Source organism: Lepus europaeus, chromosome X (genome assembly GCF_033115175.1).
Source record: "Lepus europaeus isolate LE1 chromosome X, mLepTim1.pri, whole genome shotgun sequence".
Taxonomy (NCBI): Eukaryota; Metazoa; Chordata; class Mammalia; order Lagomorpha; family Leporidae; genus Lepus; species Lepus europaeus.
The window spans coordinates 98756440-98772654 of NC_084850.1; the positions used below are offsets into that span (position 1 = coordinate 98756440).

The 16215-nt window shown below is 42.2% G+C and overlaps 1 protein-coding gene and 1 pseudogene across 2 annotated transcripts in view; both read right to left on the reverse strand.

Annotated features, from left to right (window-relative positions):
- Window positions 1-16215, reverse strand: part of MAGED1 (MAGE family member D1) — a 91356-nt gene that overhangs the window by 39244 nt on the left and 35897 nt on the right. Inside the window, exon 1 of one of the 2 annotated variants that reach the window (XM_062183773.1) lies at window positions 14262-14375. The exons of the other annotated variant lie outside the window; for it this stretch is intronic. Within the exon in view, the coding sequence (XP_062039757.1) occupies window positions 14262-14352 (91 nt within the window). The 5' untranslated portion in view covers window positions 14353-14375. Of the gene's footprint in view, window positions 1-14261; window positions 14376-16215 lie in introns of those variants that run through there. 2 annotated transcript variants of the gene reach the window in all.
- LOC133753641 (protein SET-like) lies at window positions 2457-3834 on the reverse strand (annotated as a pseudogene).

Here is a 16215-nt window from a genome sequence, read left to right on the forward strand (position 1 = left end):
ATAGATTTATTTTAAAATTATCATTTTCAAACAAACTATTTTCTAAAAATTTTACTTATTTATTTGAGAGGTAGAGTTACAGACAGTGAGAGAGATACAGAGAGAAAGGTCTTCCTTCCATTGGTTCATTCCCCAAGTGGCCACAACAGCTGGAGCTGTGCCGATCCGAAGCCAGGAGCCAGGTGCTTCCTCCTGGTCTCCCATGCAGGTGCAGGGGCCGAAGCACTTGGGCCATCTTTTACTGCTTTCCCAGGCCACAGCAGAGAGCTGGATTGAAGAGGAGCAGCCAGAATTATAACTGGCATCCATATTGGATGCCAGCGCCGCAGGCAGAGGATTAACCTACTGCACCACGACGCCAGCCCCTCAACAAACATTTTGAAGTAACTTTTTACACCCATACTGTTTAGAATTGAGATCTAAAAAGCAAAAGAAAAAGGTAATATATTCTCAAGTTGGTTACTTCAAGTATTCAATGCCTGGTAGAGGGAAGAGGTGACACTAAACACTTGCTAATTTTCACTATTATTTAATGTTTAAACCATGGGTTTTACAATAATATGGACTATATATACTCTATAATCCATGTTATAATATACTTACTAAAGCAGAAATGCAATATAAAATATATTCTAATTATAAATACAAGAGATGTGGCCGGCGCCATGGCTCACTAGGCTAATCCTCCGCCTTGCGGTGCCGGCACACCGGGTTCTAGTCCCGGTCGGGGCACCGGATTCTGTCCCGGTTGCCCCTCTTCCAGGCCAGCTCTCTGCTGTGGCCCGGGAGTGCAGTGGAGGATGGCCCAAGTGCTTGGGCCCTGCACCCCATGGGAGACCAGGAGAAGCACCTGGCTCCTGCCATCGGAACAGCGCGGTGCGCCGGCCGCAGCGCGCTACCGCGGCGGCCATTGGAGGGTGAACCAACGGCAAAAGGAAGACCTTTCTCTCTGTCTCTCTCTCTCACTGTCCACTCTGCCTGTCAAAAAAAATAAAAAATAATAAATAAATAAATGTTTAAAAAATAAATAAATAAATACAAGAGATGTGATGTGAAGTGAGATTGGCTGAAACCACATAAATGTGGAAACTGAAGCCCTCCCCCCCCCTCACCTCCATGGTTGCTTTCGATCCCTTTGCAACTTTTGTGGAGACTCTTCTAACTTACTCCTAAATTGCAGCAATACTGAAAGGGGAGCTTTACACTTGAGAGGTGACCACCACCACTGGATCTAGTAGCTCAATTCTCACAGGTCAGGTTTACAGGTCATGGACCAAGAGACTAACGACAGACAGGGGGAATTTATTCTGGGAAGTGCTCTGGCTGCCACAAGAGGGCATAATGAGAACACAGTATCTCCTTTGGTTCTTCCCTTCCTACCCTTCTGAGGATTCTCAGCTTTTTTTGTTCTCCCTTAAAATGACTAGGTTTCTGAGATTCTGCCCTGGGCGCTAGACTCTCTTCCTTTACTCCACACACTCTCCCAGGGCAATCTCACTCACATTTAACTGAAACCACATTTTCCATGCTTGGTGACTTCCAAATCTCTATCTGCAATTCCACCTACTTCAGAGCAGCAGAATGACTGCTAGATAATTCCTTTTGGACATTTCAAAGACCTCAAACTTTGCAGGTTCAAAATCGAACTCATCATTCTTTCTCCTCAAACCTGCTCCTCATTCTAAGTTCTCCAGCTCATGGAATGGTTTTCACATTTCTTCAGTCATCCAAGGCACAAAGAAAACTGGTGATCTTAATAGATTCCTTCTTCTTCATAAACCTCCTATATCCAGTCAGTGACAATGTTCTGAATTTATTTTTTTTTCATTAGGAGAGAATTTTATTTTTAAAAGTGTCATCTTAAACACCACAATTAAACATGCCAAAGGAGAAGCCATGTTGTCAAAATGCCCACTTAACCCACTCAAACATCTCAAACCCACCCTTTGCTGACCTTCTATATCCCCATTTTTTGAGTTTTTTTTCTTTTTTTAAACAAGAGGAAGTAGAGATACATGTTGGTAAATGCTAACTGTCCATATTCACATAGAGACACAGTGTAATCTCTGAGCCCAATACACAGAGAAAGGAGGAGAAAAGCTAGAATTCTATGCACTACTACACAGGGGCCTGGCACCCTCCAGCTTCCAGCAGAGCCAAGGGAGTAGGAGGGTTTCTTTTGCCCATAGAGCACAGTGGTGTTGATTCCACACAGTTTTTGTAGAGACAAAAAGGGATGAAAATGAATTTGGAACAGAAAGGGTTAGAGATTCTTCTCCCATTGTATTCTGCTTCGGGTATTTCCCCCACAATAAAGTGAAAACCATGGTGTAGGGACCTCAAAAACAGGGAGACTGAGCACAAGAGGGAAGAAAATAAAAAGAAGACGACAACTTGCTTCCAAGGATTGAAGAAAATTAACCAAAAAAATAGTTGGAATCCATCAATGTTTTCTATTAGTCATCTTCTCCTTCATCCTCCTCTCCTTCTTCCCCTTCATCATCATCTTCATCTTATTCCCCTTCATCCTCATCCCCTTCTTCATCAATGTCTTCCAATCCTCCTCCTCCTCCTCCTCCTCCTTCTTCTTCTTCTTCATCATCATCCATATCAGGAACCAAGTAGTACTGTAATGAATTCGGCCAGATATCATCCTTGATGAACTAACTCATGTGTGCACCTGCATCAGAATGGTCAGTAAGCCAGGTGAAGAAGCTCTCTGGCTCCTCATGTTGCCTCTTCCTGCTGGCTTTGTTCTGCGTTTGACTTGAACGTTCCATCAAATCCTTTGCAGATTTCCATTTGATTTCAGTGGACTGTGAAGATGGATCACCACTCATTCAGATGAAATTCTTTGGAGAGAACTTTATTTTCAAAGTAAGGAATTTCATCAAAATAAACATCTACTCTGTAACTTGATTTAATATCTTCAAATTCTGTCACTTCAACTCTGGTCAGGTAATGCAGTGTCTGTCTCTTCATCCCCCTCCCCAAGCAGTGCAGATACTTGTGGATGGTTGACAAATGTTGTTACCCAAAAATCTGGGATTGTGGCGATCAGTTCTGACCTCTTCTGAAAAAATGGTTGGCGGAATTTGTTATATTTCTGTTCTATTTTCAAAATCTCCTCACTGGCTTGTTCATTAAGTATATTTCATTTTGTACTTCATCAATATGTTAAATTGCTTCTTGTTCTTGTTCTCCCGTAGACAAACCCTGAGAGGCCAATGTGTCCGCCGGCCTTGTGCCAGGAGCTGCTCTCAGCTTCTTTGTTTGAGGAAGGAGCGAAGACAGGCGTTTGGGGGGCCATGCTTCCAGGAAACTCTGAGTCCTAACACCAGGCAGGAGGAAGCTCTGAGAACTCTGAATTTATTTTACTATTAAGGATTTCTTTACTTATTTCAGAGAGAGAGAGAGAGAGAGAGAGAGAGAGAGAGGTGTCTTCCATCTGCTGGTTCACTCCTCCCAGAATGGTCGCAACTGCCGGGACCTGGCTGAACCCAGGAGCCTGAAAGTCCATCCGGGACTCCCACATGGGTGGCAGGAGCCCAAGCAGTAGGGCCATCCTCCACTGCTTTCCAAGGTACATTAGCAGGGAGCTTAACCTCAACATCAACCCCCTGAGTTTCTTACTTAAATGTGTTTTCATCTCATTCCCCACTACCTTCACCCAGATTTCAATATCTGTTTATTGTCATCACCTCCAAACTAGTCTCCCTGCACCTAGTTCTATCTTCAACAGTATATTCATCATACTCCCATCCACAGGATTTTTCTAAAATGTAAATCTGATTCTGTCAATACCTTGATTAAAATCCCCAAATGCTTCCCCATTGTTCTTAGTATGGCATCCAAAGGCTCTCCATTATCTGACCTCTCCCTCTTTCTCACTGTATCCTCTTTCTTTCCCTATGTTACAACTACACTTGTTATAGACCTCTTGAACATACCATTAACTTATGGCAAACACCAAATCAATTCATAGAATGTACCTTTTCTCATACCACCAACCTAGAAGACTTTCTTTTATTTCTCAGTCTTATCAGTTTACACAATCATCCACAAACTTTCCAAGACTTGACATAAGCATTCTTTCTGGAACCCTCTCCCACTCAAAAACAGGGAGACTGAGCACAAGAGGGAAAAAATAGAAGATGGCAACTTGCTCCTAGGGACTGGAGAAAATTGTGTTTCTAATGTACTCTATGTAGACTTTTACCAAGCATCTGCATTTTCTTGTGTATATCTGTATACAAGTCTTTTTTACTAATATCAGCACCTTTAGAATAAAGAGCATTTCTTACTTATATTTTTATTCAAAATATCTACCCTAGTTCTTGGTATAGTCAAGGTGCTTACCATGTATTTCTGAATGAACACAAGAATCACCACAAGGGTGTTAATGCTGTGGTCAGCCTGATACCAAACTTCTACTTATGGCAGATATCAATAATCAACCATACTATTGTCCCTCTGAATCTCCAAATCATTCTCAAGACAGCATACTATGAAAACCTATTTCAGTTAGTTGAAATTAGTACAAGATAGAAAATGTATTTTCCATTCTGGAATACAGGTTGCCACAATGGTGTGCCACAACAATAGTCAGAGTTGATCTAACAGGATTACCATGGGGGCCAGCACTGTGATGTAGTGGGCTAAGTCACTGCCTATGGTGCCGGCATCCCAGATGGGCACCAGCTGGAGTTCTGGCTGCTCCACTTCTGATCCAGCTCCCTGCTAATGTGCCCAGGAACACAGCCTGGGAAGATGGCTCAAGTACTTAAGTCCTTGCACTCACGTGGGAGACCTGGAAGAAGCTCCTGGCTTTGGCCTGTCCCGGCCCAGTCCTGGCTGTTGTGGCCATTAGAACAGTGAAACAGGTCTAGGTCTGTCTGTCTCCCCCCACCCCCCCATTCTCCCTCTCTCTGTAACTCTGCCTTTCAAGTAATAAATAAAAATAAATAGATAGATGTTTAAAAAAGTACAAACAAAAAAGAGAATTACTGTGGGATTAGACATAGTATCTCCTAAATACTCCTTGCAACAGTATGATAGTAGCAACAGTACAAATAAGGGGATTTGTGTGACAAAAAATGGTGTTGGCAGGTAAATTCTGTCTATGTGCATCTAGCATTGCTCAGTGAAGAAATATCCTGTCATCAAAAACTAAACCCCATACCCTACCACTCTGATTTATACGTCACTTTTCTCTCAACTTACTTAGAAAATATTCATCTCTGACTAAGGATCAGACTTGAAAATCTGGTAACAAACAAAGTGCTACAACCAAGGAACTAGTTAAAGGCATACCACACTTGGAGAACTGATGGATTAACTTCTCCTTTCCTTCTGCCTGCAGATTCCCTTGGAAAAAAAGACTGAAAACTCATTTCTCAAATAGAAGAACTATCTGTATACAAATCTCATTGCCATCATATAAAGATGATATAGGAACTATACTGGTCAAGACTGTTCATGGCCAGAAGTAACTGGATTGGGGGCTGCAGCCAAACTGGCCCATCTCAAGATTGCACAATGTATTTGTATCCTATTGCTGACCAAAGACTTAGTAGCACAAATAATGTAAATGTGTTCTCTTATAGTTCTGGAGATAAGAAGTCTAATCTGGGTCCAAAAGGTCATGTTCTTTGGGAAGTTTAAGGGAGGATCCGTTTCCTAGCTTTTACTAGCTTATAGAGGCTACCTGTGTTTCTCCATTCCAGGCCCATCTCTTAATCTTCAAAGCAAGCTGCATAGAATCCTCTTTCCTCTATTACCTCTGCTTCTGCTTCCACATCTTCTCTTCAAAACTCTGACTTTTTTGGTCTCTCTTTTATAAGGATCCTTGTGATTACATTAGGGTCACTTTAATAATCTGATATAATGCCTGTGTCTCCAAATCTGTAATTTTTCAGGTAACATATTCACAAGTTATAAGGATTAAGATGCACGCATTTTAGGGGCAACTTTGTCCAGCCTACAAAATGCAAGTTGTACAAGCTGTGGACCATATGATTCTGCAAAATACCATTCACAGTACAGACAGCAAGGTATCTATATTTATTAAGACAATTTTCCAGCAGGTGGTAATAAAGTGTCTTCAGGAGAAGAACCATTTTACAATTCACAAAAAAGTATCATAGGAGCTAGCAGAAGCCTCGCAGCCTACAGTAATTAATATCACAACACAACTTAACACAGTCATAGTATACTGGAGTGCAAGAGGGTTGAGGCCCTAGCAGACCTAACAATAACAAAACACAGACAGTCCTTATAAAATACCTACAAGAGAGAGACACCAAGATGGCAGAATAGGGAGGGAGCTTACTGCACTAGTCTAGGGGAACATAGTTTTAAAGAGCATGGGAAGAGTGCAATCTCAGGGAAGAGTTAGGGAGAAAATGGCAGAGAAACTCCATGCAAAGTAGAAGGACACTGTAGATCTATTTGGAGGGTGTGGACATATACAACTTAGGACCCCAGCAGCCGAGAGCCTCAGCACCAGCTTTGGAGAGTGAGGTGAGACCAGACTGCAGCAGCCCAAGCCACTGGTGATAAAGCTGTGGGAAGAGCCTGGCATGAGTCTGGCTTGGAGCCCTGTGGGGGACAGTGTACCTGCCAACCTAGAGGGGAAAAAACGGGGCATGTTTCTCTCTCCCTGACCAGCCGGCATCGGTGTCCTGTAACTAGCCAAGAAGGGGCGGGAGCCATTTTGGACATATGTAACAGCTGCACCACCTCCTGTCTGCATGCCCACCAACTAGCCGAGACAAGAAGCCTGTATCTGGCTGGGAGAATTGATAGGGCTGAGTGCTCGTGACTGTGAAAACACTGTGTGCTGGGATGTGAAAACACTGTGGCTGCCTGTGAGGGCACAGGTGTGGCTGGGTCTTTGGGTAGTCACTGTGGGCGGCACCACACGTTTGGGGATCCCTGATTTCCTGGTGAGGGACATTGCTGCAGGATCTGCGCACACAGCAAGGACTGCACAGATTCTTTGTGTGGTTCTTGTGGCAGCATGAACGAATATTGTATCCACTGGGGCTAGTGACCAGGAATTGGTCTACTTGGAGGAGAGGAGGTGAGCATGAGACCATGCCAACAGAGCAAATTAAACATCCCTTCTGATTAAAAAGAGAGAGATTTACCACTCCCAATTTGGGTGTCATCATGGACACTCCCCTCACCTTGGAGCACGGAAGAGAGTGCCCTGGCCATACCCAGAACACACCTCAGGGTATTCATTGAAAGAGCAGACACTCCACTAATCCACAGAGGCATAATTCAAAGATAAAAGCAATTACAGGGCAACAAACAAAGTATCTCCACAAATGCCTAAAAATAAATGCAGCAATTCAAGAAACAAGAATAAGGAAGATGGGGCCAGCAATGTAGCACAGCAGGTTAAAGTCCTGGCCTGCAGTGCCAGTATCCCATATGGGTGCTGGTTCAAGTCCCAGCTGCTCCACTTCTGATTCAGCTCTCTGCTATGGCATGGGAAAGCAGTGGAGGATGGCCCAAGTCCTTGGACCCTTATATCCAAGTGGGAGACCTGGAAGAAGCTCCTGGCTCCTGGCTTCAGATCGGCCCAGCTCCGGCCATTGTGGCCATTTGGTGAGTGAACCAGCAGATGGAAAACCTCTCTCTCTGTTTCTACCTCTCTCTGTCACTCTGTTTTTCAAATAAATCAAACAAATCTATTAAAAAAAGAATAAGGAAGACAACATGACACCTTCAAAGAACACAACACTTCAATACTGGAATGTGGAAATGAAGAGATTGAAGAAATGCCAGAAATGCAATTCAAAAAATTGATTGTAGGATTACTTAGAAGTAATCAGAAGAAAATCCACGAATGACAGAAATCCACACATGAGATGAATGAACATTTTTTCCAATGACATTGAGATTTTAAAGAGAAATCAAAATGAAATATTGGAAATGAAGAATTCGATAGATCAAATAAAAAATGCAGTGGAAAGCCAGACTCGGTGAATCAAAAGAAAGAGTATTTGAGTTAGAAAACAAATCTTTGGAAATTTTATGGCCAGACCAAAAAAAAGAGGAAGAAGAATAAATTAGAAAACTAAAAAGTCAGAGATCTATGGGATACTATCAAATGTCCCAACATACGGGTCTTAGGAGTTCCAAAAGGTGTGGAATGAGGAAATGGATTAGAAGGCCTTTTGAGTGAAATAATTAGAGAAAACTTCCCTAATTTGGAGAAAGAAAGGGACGTCCAAGTACAGAAAGCACACAGAACTCCTAATAGACATGACCAGAAAAGATCTTCATCATGACACATTGTAATCAAACTTTCCATAATAAAACATAAAAGAAGATTTTTTAAATGTTCATAAGAGAGACACCAGATTACTTTCAGAGGATCTCCAATCAGACTTACAGCTGACTTCTCATCAGAAACCCTACAGGGTAAGAAAGAATGGCGAGATATAATCCAAGTCTTAAGAAAGAAAAACTACCAACCCAGAATACTGTATCCCGCAAGGCTCTCATTTATGAATGAAAGTGAAATAAAAACCTTCAATAACAGACATTGAGAGAATTTGTAACTACCTGCCCAGCCCTACAAAAGATGCTTAAGGATATGCCACACACAGAAATACAGAAACATGGTCATCATGATGAAAAAAGGTAAAAGCAGAAAATCTCCCAGTAAAGGTACAAAGGAAATCCAAAATAAACAATAGGAATATTTATGGAAAAATGGCAGGGCCAGGGGTTACTTATCAATAGTCACCTTGAATGTAAATGGCCTCAACTTTCCAATTAAAAGATACAGACTGGTTGAATGGATTAAAAAACAAAACTCACCTATTTGCTGCATATAAGAAACACATCTCACCAACAAAGATACACTCAGATTGAAAGTGAAAGGATGGAAAAAGATATTCCATGCTAACAGAAACCAAAAAGAGCTGGTGTAGCCACCCTAATATCAGACAAAATAGACTTTAACACAAAAACTGTTAAAGGAGACAAAGCACTATGCAATGATTAAGTGGTCAATTCAACAGGAAGATGCAACTATAATAAATGTATATGCACCCAATTACAGGACATCTGGCTATTTAAAAGAAATGTTAATGGATCTAAAGGGAGAGATAGACTCCCATACAATAGTAATGGGGCATTTCAATACCCCACTTTCAGCAATGGACAGATCAACCAGACAGAAAATCAGCAAGGAAACAAGTTAATTGACACTATAGACCAAATGGACCTAACGGATATCTACAGAACTTTCCATCCTACAGTTGCAGAATAAACATTCTTCTCACCAGTGGTTGAATTTTCTCTAGGATAGACCACAGACCAGGCCATAAACAAGTCTTAGCCAACTCCAAAAAATCGAAATCATGCCATGCATCTTCTCTGACCACAATGGAATGAAGCTGGACATAAACAGCTCAAGAATCTTTAGAACATATGCAAACACATGGAGACTGAACAGAATGCTCCTGAATCAACAGTGGGTCACAGAAGAAATCAAAAGAGAATCAAAAAAACTGTTGAGGAACAATTTTTTTTCATGCTATGTGTTGAACACTTTACTTAGTATAGTGCTAATCTTCTGAGTATAAAGTTAACTGAAAATAGATTTTCGTAAAAAATAAGAATGAGAATAGGAGAGGGAGGAGGAAGAAGGGTGGAAGAGCAGGTGGGAGGGCGGATATGGTAGGAAGAATTGGTATGTCCCTAAAGTTGTATTTATGGAATGCATGAAGTTTGCATACCTGAAATAAAAGGTTTCTCGGGAGAAAACATACACACACACACACACACAAATAAAAGAACACATTCATCAGCTATGTACCTTGTCCCAGGCACTATACTTGACACTTTATGTCTCTTAGATAAAATTCATACAACTTGGTACAGTATTAATATCCTGAACTTCAAAACAAGTAAAGCAAAACCCAGGAGGTTTATTAATATAACCAAGGTCACACAACTAAAAAATGGTTAAACTGCAAGTAGTTCCAGGTAGAATTGGTAGTACATGCTGGCACTGCCATACCATGCTGGCTTGGTAGTGAGAGGATAGAAATTCCAATGTGATAGTATTTTCTTATGCATTGGGTTTCTGGAAGTCACACTTATTTTTGACTGAGTCCGAGGATGCTGAGTCTATTACTAAGGCAATTCCAAGTAGTAGTTCCCCTGAACACTGGGTAGTGATAGACAAACAACCTGTATCTCTACCCTTCCAGGGAGAAAAAGCATGCCATATACCCTAGCTTCTCCACATCCTAAGGGCTGGATTTTATTATGGCTTGTTTGGTTGCAAGTCCTAGAATGACATGGCTCTGTTCTTCAAAGATCCTCTGTCCTACATTCCTACTCGGTCTTTTTTTTTTTTTTAGAACTGGGTAACTCTCCCTTAGTTTCTAATAATGCAATTGTTCTAACTGATCCCAAACTCTGTGTTCTCTCTACTACACCACATCACCTCCACCCTGAGATATGGTTAGAGTATAAATTGGAGAACAGAATTTTGCTATTAATGAAATCTTTCAAGGTTGAAGGTAACCCCTATTCAAACAGTATTACACATAATAGAGTCTTTGTAACTCTTACTCCATCTGATGGAGTCCAATGTGGAATCTCTGGGAGTATCCACCAGATTTCCAAACTGACTGAAGGTTTCTAAAACTCACTGAAGACTGAATTCTGGTTTCCAGAATAAATTCCTCAATTATAAACAGAAATTTTCACGCCCTTGAAGATTAACAAATTGTCACTATAAACCCAGAACAATTAAACTACGTAGGATTCAAACACTAGCTCTTCTAGTGGTAAGTTGTGATCTTGGGAACATTCTTCCACCTGATTTCTTTGGCTTATTTAAATGTATGTGAATTAAGAGTGAGAGTTCTTATATAACTGTTAGGATTAAATGATTAAACAAACTACATAAAGTTCTTACAGTGCTTGACACATCAGCAGCTGTATGATCACATGCAATAAATGGAAACTAATTTAATTAACTTTTATCACAAAACTTTTCCCATTTTGCCAAGATCTGATTTTCTTATAAGACCTTCCCACGCTCACTACACTAGTAAGATTCCTGCCACTATGTATTCTCTGATGCTAAGATTAAATTTCAGGTTTGAGGCCTTTCCACATTCATTGCATCTAAAAGATTGTTCTCTACTATGAGCTCACTGTTGCCAAACAAGCCTGTCCAACTGAAAGCATATCTATAGTTTTACTTACATAGATAATTCCTGCATTTATGAATCTTCCAATGATGGATAACACTTAGCCTCTAAGTGAAGACTTATTCATTACAGATACAGAGTTTCTCTGTTGCGAATTTGCAGATGATGAACAAGGATTGATTTCTGCTTAGAGATTTTCACATACTATTGTAAAAGATTCCCTTTGATGATGAACAGAATTTGAACTCTAGCTGAAAGTATTACCATATTCATTATATTCAAATGATCTCTTTCCATAGCCTATCAATTTTTGGATATTTTATAAGGAGTGATATCTCCAGAAACCCTTTCCAACTTTCATTACATGCACAAAGTTTATTTCCACTGTGAGTTTTCTAATGCTTAGTAAGCTCTAAACTGGATCTGAAAACCTTTCCACACTGGAAAGAAACACAGGAATTACTTAGTAGTATTTATCTCTGGGTAACAAAATTATGAATTTTTCTTTTCTTTCTTATAAAGTTTTATTGTTCTCCAATCTTTCTATTTAAGATTTGTATATCGTATTTGAAAGAGTTAGAGAGAGAGGAAGAGAGACAGAGGGAGACAGGGAGAGAGGGATAGAGAGAGAGAGGAAGAGAGAGGGAGGGGGAGAGAGAGAGAGATCTTTCATCTACTGGTTCATTCCCCAGATGGCCACAATGGCCAGGACTGGGCTAGGCCAAAGCCAGGAGCCAGAAAACAGCAGCTTTATCCAGTCCCATGTGGGAGCACTTGGGCCATCTTCCAGCGCTTTTCTCAGGCCATTAGCAGGGAAGTGGAGAAGCCAGGATATGAACTGGTGCCCTTTTGGAATACCTCCTTACCCACTATACCACAACGCTGGCCCCATGTTCCAAAATCTTAACAAGTATGTGTCTACTTTTATACTAAAAAAAATTTTAAATTAAAGACATCCATAAGCAAATAGGTAAATAATAACAGAGTAAGCATATAACTTTTACTTGATGCAAAGGAGAGGACAAAATGAGACAGAAACAAAACTAGTGGAGGGGTTGACATCGTGGTGCAGCAGGTTAACCTGTGGTCTGCAGCACTGGCATCTCAGGTGGGTGCCACTTTGTGTCTCAGCTCCCTGTTGATGCACTTGGGAAAGCAGCAAAGGATGGCCCAAATCCTTGGGTCCCTGCACCCATGTGGGAGACCCAGAGGAAGCTCCTGGGTCCTGGCTTCAGCCTGGTCCAGCCCCCACAGTTGCAGCCATTTGGGGAGTGAACCAATGGATGGAAGATCTCTTTCTCTTTCTCTGCCTTTCAAAAAATAAAGATTTATTTATTTATTTTTGACAGGCAGAGTTAGACACACAGAGAGAGAGAGAGACAGAGAGAAAGGTCTTCCTTTTCCGTTAGTTCACCCCCCAAATGGCCGCTACGGCCGGCACGCTGCGCCGATCCGAAGCCAGGAGCCAGGTGCTTCCTCCTGGTCTCCCATGAGGGTGCAGGGCCCAAGCACTTGGGCCATCCTCCACTGCCTTCCCGGGCCACAGCAGAGAGCTAGACTGGAAAAGGAGCAACTGGGACAGAATCCGGCACCCCGACCAGGACAAGAACCTGGGGTGCCGGCGCCACAGGCGGAGGATTAGCCAAGTGAGCCGTGGCGCTGGCCAAGATCTTTTAAAAAGGGAGAAGAAAGAAAAGAATACTAGTGGAGAACAGGCATTTGGCCTAAAGGCTAAGATGTCCATGTCCCATATTAGAGTGCCTGGGTTCAATACCATGCTCCAGCTCCTGACTCCAGCTTCTTGCTACTGCAGGTCCAGGGAGGCACCCATGATGGCTCAAGTGATTGAGTTCCTGAACTCACGTAGGAGACCTGGATTAAGACCCTGGCCTGAGGCCACCACTGACATCTGGAAAGTGAAAGAGCGGGGCCGGTGCTGTGGCATAGTGGGTAAAGCTGCAGCCTGCAGTGCTGGCATCCATGTGGGCACTGGTTCGAGTCCCAGCTGCTCCTTCTGATCCAGCTCTCTGCTATGGCCTGGGAAAGCAGTGGAAGATGGCTCAAGTCCTTGGGCCCCTGCACCCACATGGGAGACCTGGAAGAGGCTCCTGGCTCCTGGCTTTGGATCGGCCCAGCTCTGGCCATTGTGGCCATCTGGGAGTGAACCAGCGGATGGAAGGCCTCTCTCTCTCTCTCTCTCTCTCTCTCTCTCTCTCTCTCTCTCTCTTTGCCTCTGCCTCTCTGTAACTCTGGCTATCAAATAAATAAATAAATCTTTAAAAAAAAAGAAAGTGAAAGAGCAATTAGGAGTGCTCTGTGTGTGTGTGTGTGTGTGTATCTTTGTCTCTCTGCTTCTCAAATAAATAATTTTTAGATAAAGAAAATTAGTTGAGAAATTAAAGCCTGCTGAGACCCAGTGATTTCATGGCATTGTCTAATTTTTAGGTGGCCTCTCAAATCTGGGAAATAGAGACATAGAGAAACAAAGTGAGGATGACTGCTTTATTTGGAGGGCAATGCAGAGACAATGAAAAGAGAATAAACTGAGCAGGGAAATGGGAAGATTATCTGAACAGAGGCAGCTCTGACTGTGAAGAACTAAGACTGGAAATCAAGGACTCAGGAGCAGGTAGATAGCAAGAGATAATTTTCAGGAGATTCAAGAATGTAAAGCCACAGAGTAACTGGGCATGCAAATAAAAAGGTAACTACACACACACAAAAAGGAAAGAAAAGAAACATTCTCTCTTGCTTGATCTTATGGAGCCTACCAGATGGAGAGTTTGAGGGAGGCAACACTACCAACACTAAACTTCACTGCAATCCTCATTTGTGTTTCACCTGGAAAAGACAGGCATTAATATTCCAACTTTATCAATGAGGAAACTGATGGTCAGAGAGAACTGACTGACCCAACATTTTAGATGCAAAAAATAGAACTGTGGTTCAACTCAAGTTTGTCTGGCTCCAAAGACCTCCACATCAAGGTACCTTGCGGGCATTCAACAATCCAAAACCTCAAGCAATCACAACACTATATAACTGAGCTGTAAGTTCTCTAACTCCTACCTGGGTCATTCTCCGTCCTTTTCTCATCTAAGAAGACTGCTTCCTGGATCCCTTTGTCCTTAGCTCTTTCCAGATTCAGCTGGTAACTCATTTTGGTCTTTTGAAATGAAAACTCTGCAGTTGAAAAGGAAATAAAACTTTGAGGTTAGAGTTGCAGTACTGAATTACTTCAGTCTTGAAAGCTACAAGGATGGTGGTGAAAGGGAATCTTTGTCAAGCCGTTTCAGAAACAGCACAGAGATCTTGTGAAAAGAACAGAGAAATATATGTATTTCCCCCAAAGTGAAGGACCTGGTCTTGACCTTGAGAGATGGAAGAAAAGCACAATTAGTAATTTACTAGCTTATTAAAAGAATGCCCAGAGCCCAGGAACAAAAAATGAGGCAATGTATTGAAACAGTTAAGAATGTAGTTCAAAGTTAGAGCTGAATTCAAAACCGCTAACTTGTGATGTGAACTTGGGCACGTATCTTCACTTTTCTGAGCACTGTATGTTTCCTCTATAAAACAAAAGAAATAAAACCCAAAAGGTAATAAGAAATTCTGAGACTAAATTTAATCTCAAGGAAGCTATAGGAAGGGGTTATAGGAAAATTTACTACTTCTGAAAATTGCCTGCTAGGTTATTTACAAAAATTATCAAGCTGAAAGCTTTTTTTAAAAAGATTTATTTATTTGGGGACAGTGCTGTGGCATAGCAGGTAAGGCCACCACCCACAGTACCAGCACCCCATATGGGCACCAGTTTGATTCCCAGCTGCTCTACTTCCAATCCAGCTCCATGCTAATGTGCCTGGGAAAACAGCAGAAGACAGCTCAAGTCCTTGAGCCCCTGTATCCATGTGAGAGATGCAGATGAAGCTCCTGGCTCCTGCCTTTGCCCTGGTCCAGCCCTGGCAACTGGCCATTTGGGGAGTGAACCAGCAGATGGAAGATTCTCTCTGATCCTCTAATAAAGTTATTTGAAAGTCAGAGTTACAGAGAGAAGGGGAGATACTGAGAGACAGAAATCTTCCATCTGCTGGTTCACTCCCCAAATGGCCCTAACGGCCAAGGATGGGCCAGGTCAAAGCCAGGAGCCTGAAACTCCAGCCAGGATGCCCACGCAGGCAGCAGGGACCCAAGCACTTGTGCCATCTTTTGCTGCTTTCCCAGGTGTATTAGCAGAGAGTTAGTACAGAAGTGGAACAGCTGGGACACAAATTAGTGCCAATATGGGGTGCTGGCACTGGAGGCAGCTTTACCGGCTAGGCCACAACATAGGCCCTAAAAAATTCTTGATGAAAGAAAAGTTAATATCTGCCTAAAAGCAATAAAATGGGGCAGGCATTTGGCCTAGTGGTGGTTAAGATGCTGCTTGCGGGAACGGGGGTTGTGGCATAATGGTTTAAGTGACCGCCTACAGCCCAGCATCCCATATGGCTGTGGGTTCAAGTCCTGGCTGCTGCACTTTCAAACCAGCTCCTTGCTACTGTACCTGGGAAAGCAGAGGAGCATGGCCCAAAACCTTGGGCCACTGCACCCATGTGGGAGACCCAGATGAAGCTCCTGGCTTAGTTATTGTAGTCGTTTGGGGAATGAACCAGCAGACAGTCTCTCTGTCTATGTCTGTTTCTGTCTCTCTCTCTCTCTTGCTGCCTTTCAAATAAATGAAATAAATAAATAAATTTTAGAAAATAATAAAATGGCAGTATGGAAACAGTAGGGCAACATTCCTGAGAAATGGGGAACCTAGAGAGGCAGATAAACAGTTCAACAGTTTCTATCCTGAGGGCATTTATTCATTCCAAAAATTTGAATTTTCACTTTGACTTGACTGTCTTAAAAAGCAAAGGAGCCACAGATCAAAGTTCTAAATTACACTGTGTGGGAAAACTAACCAAGAGACCCTCCCTAAGATATGCTGGACCTCCAAGGATTACCCCTCAGGGACAGGGTCAATGGGAAGAAGCTC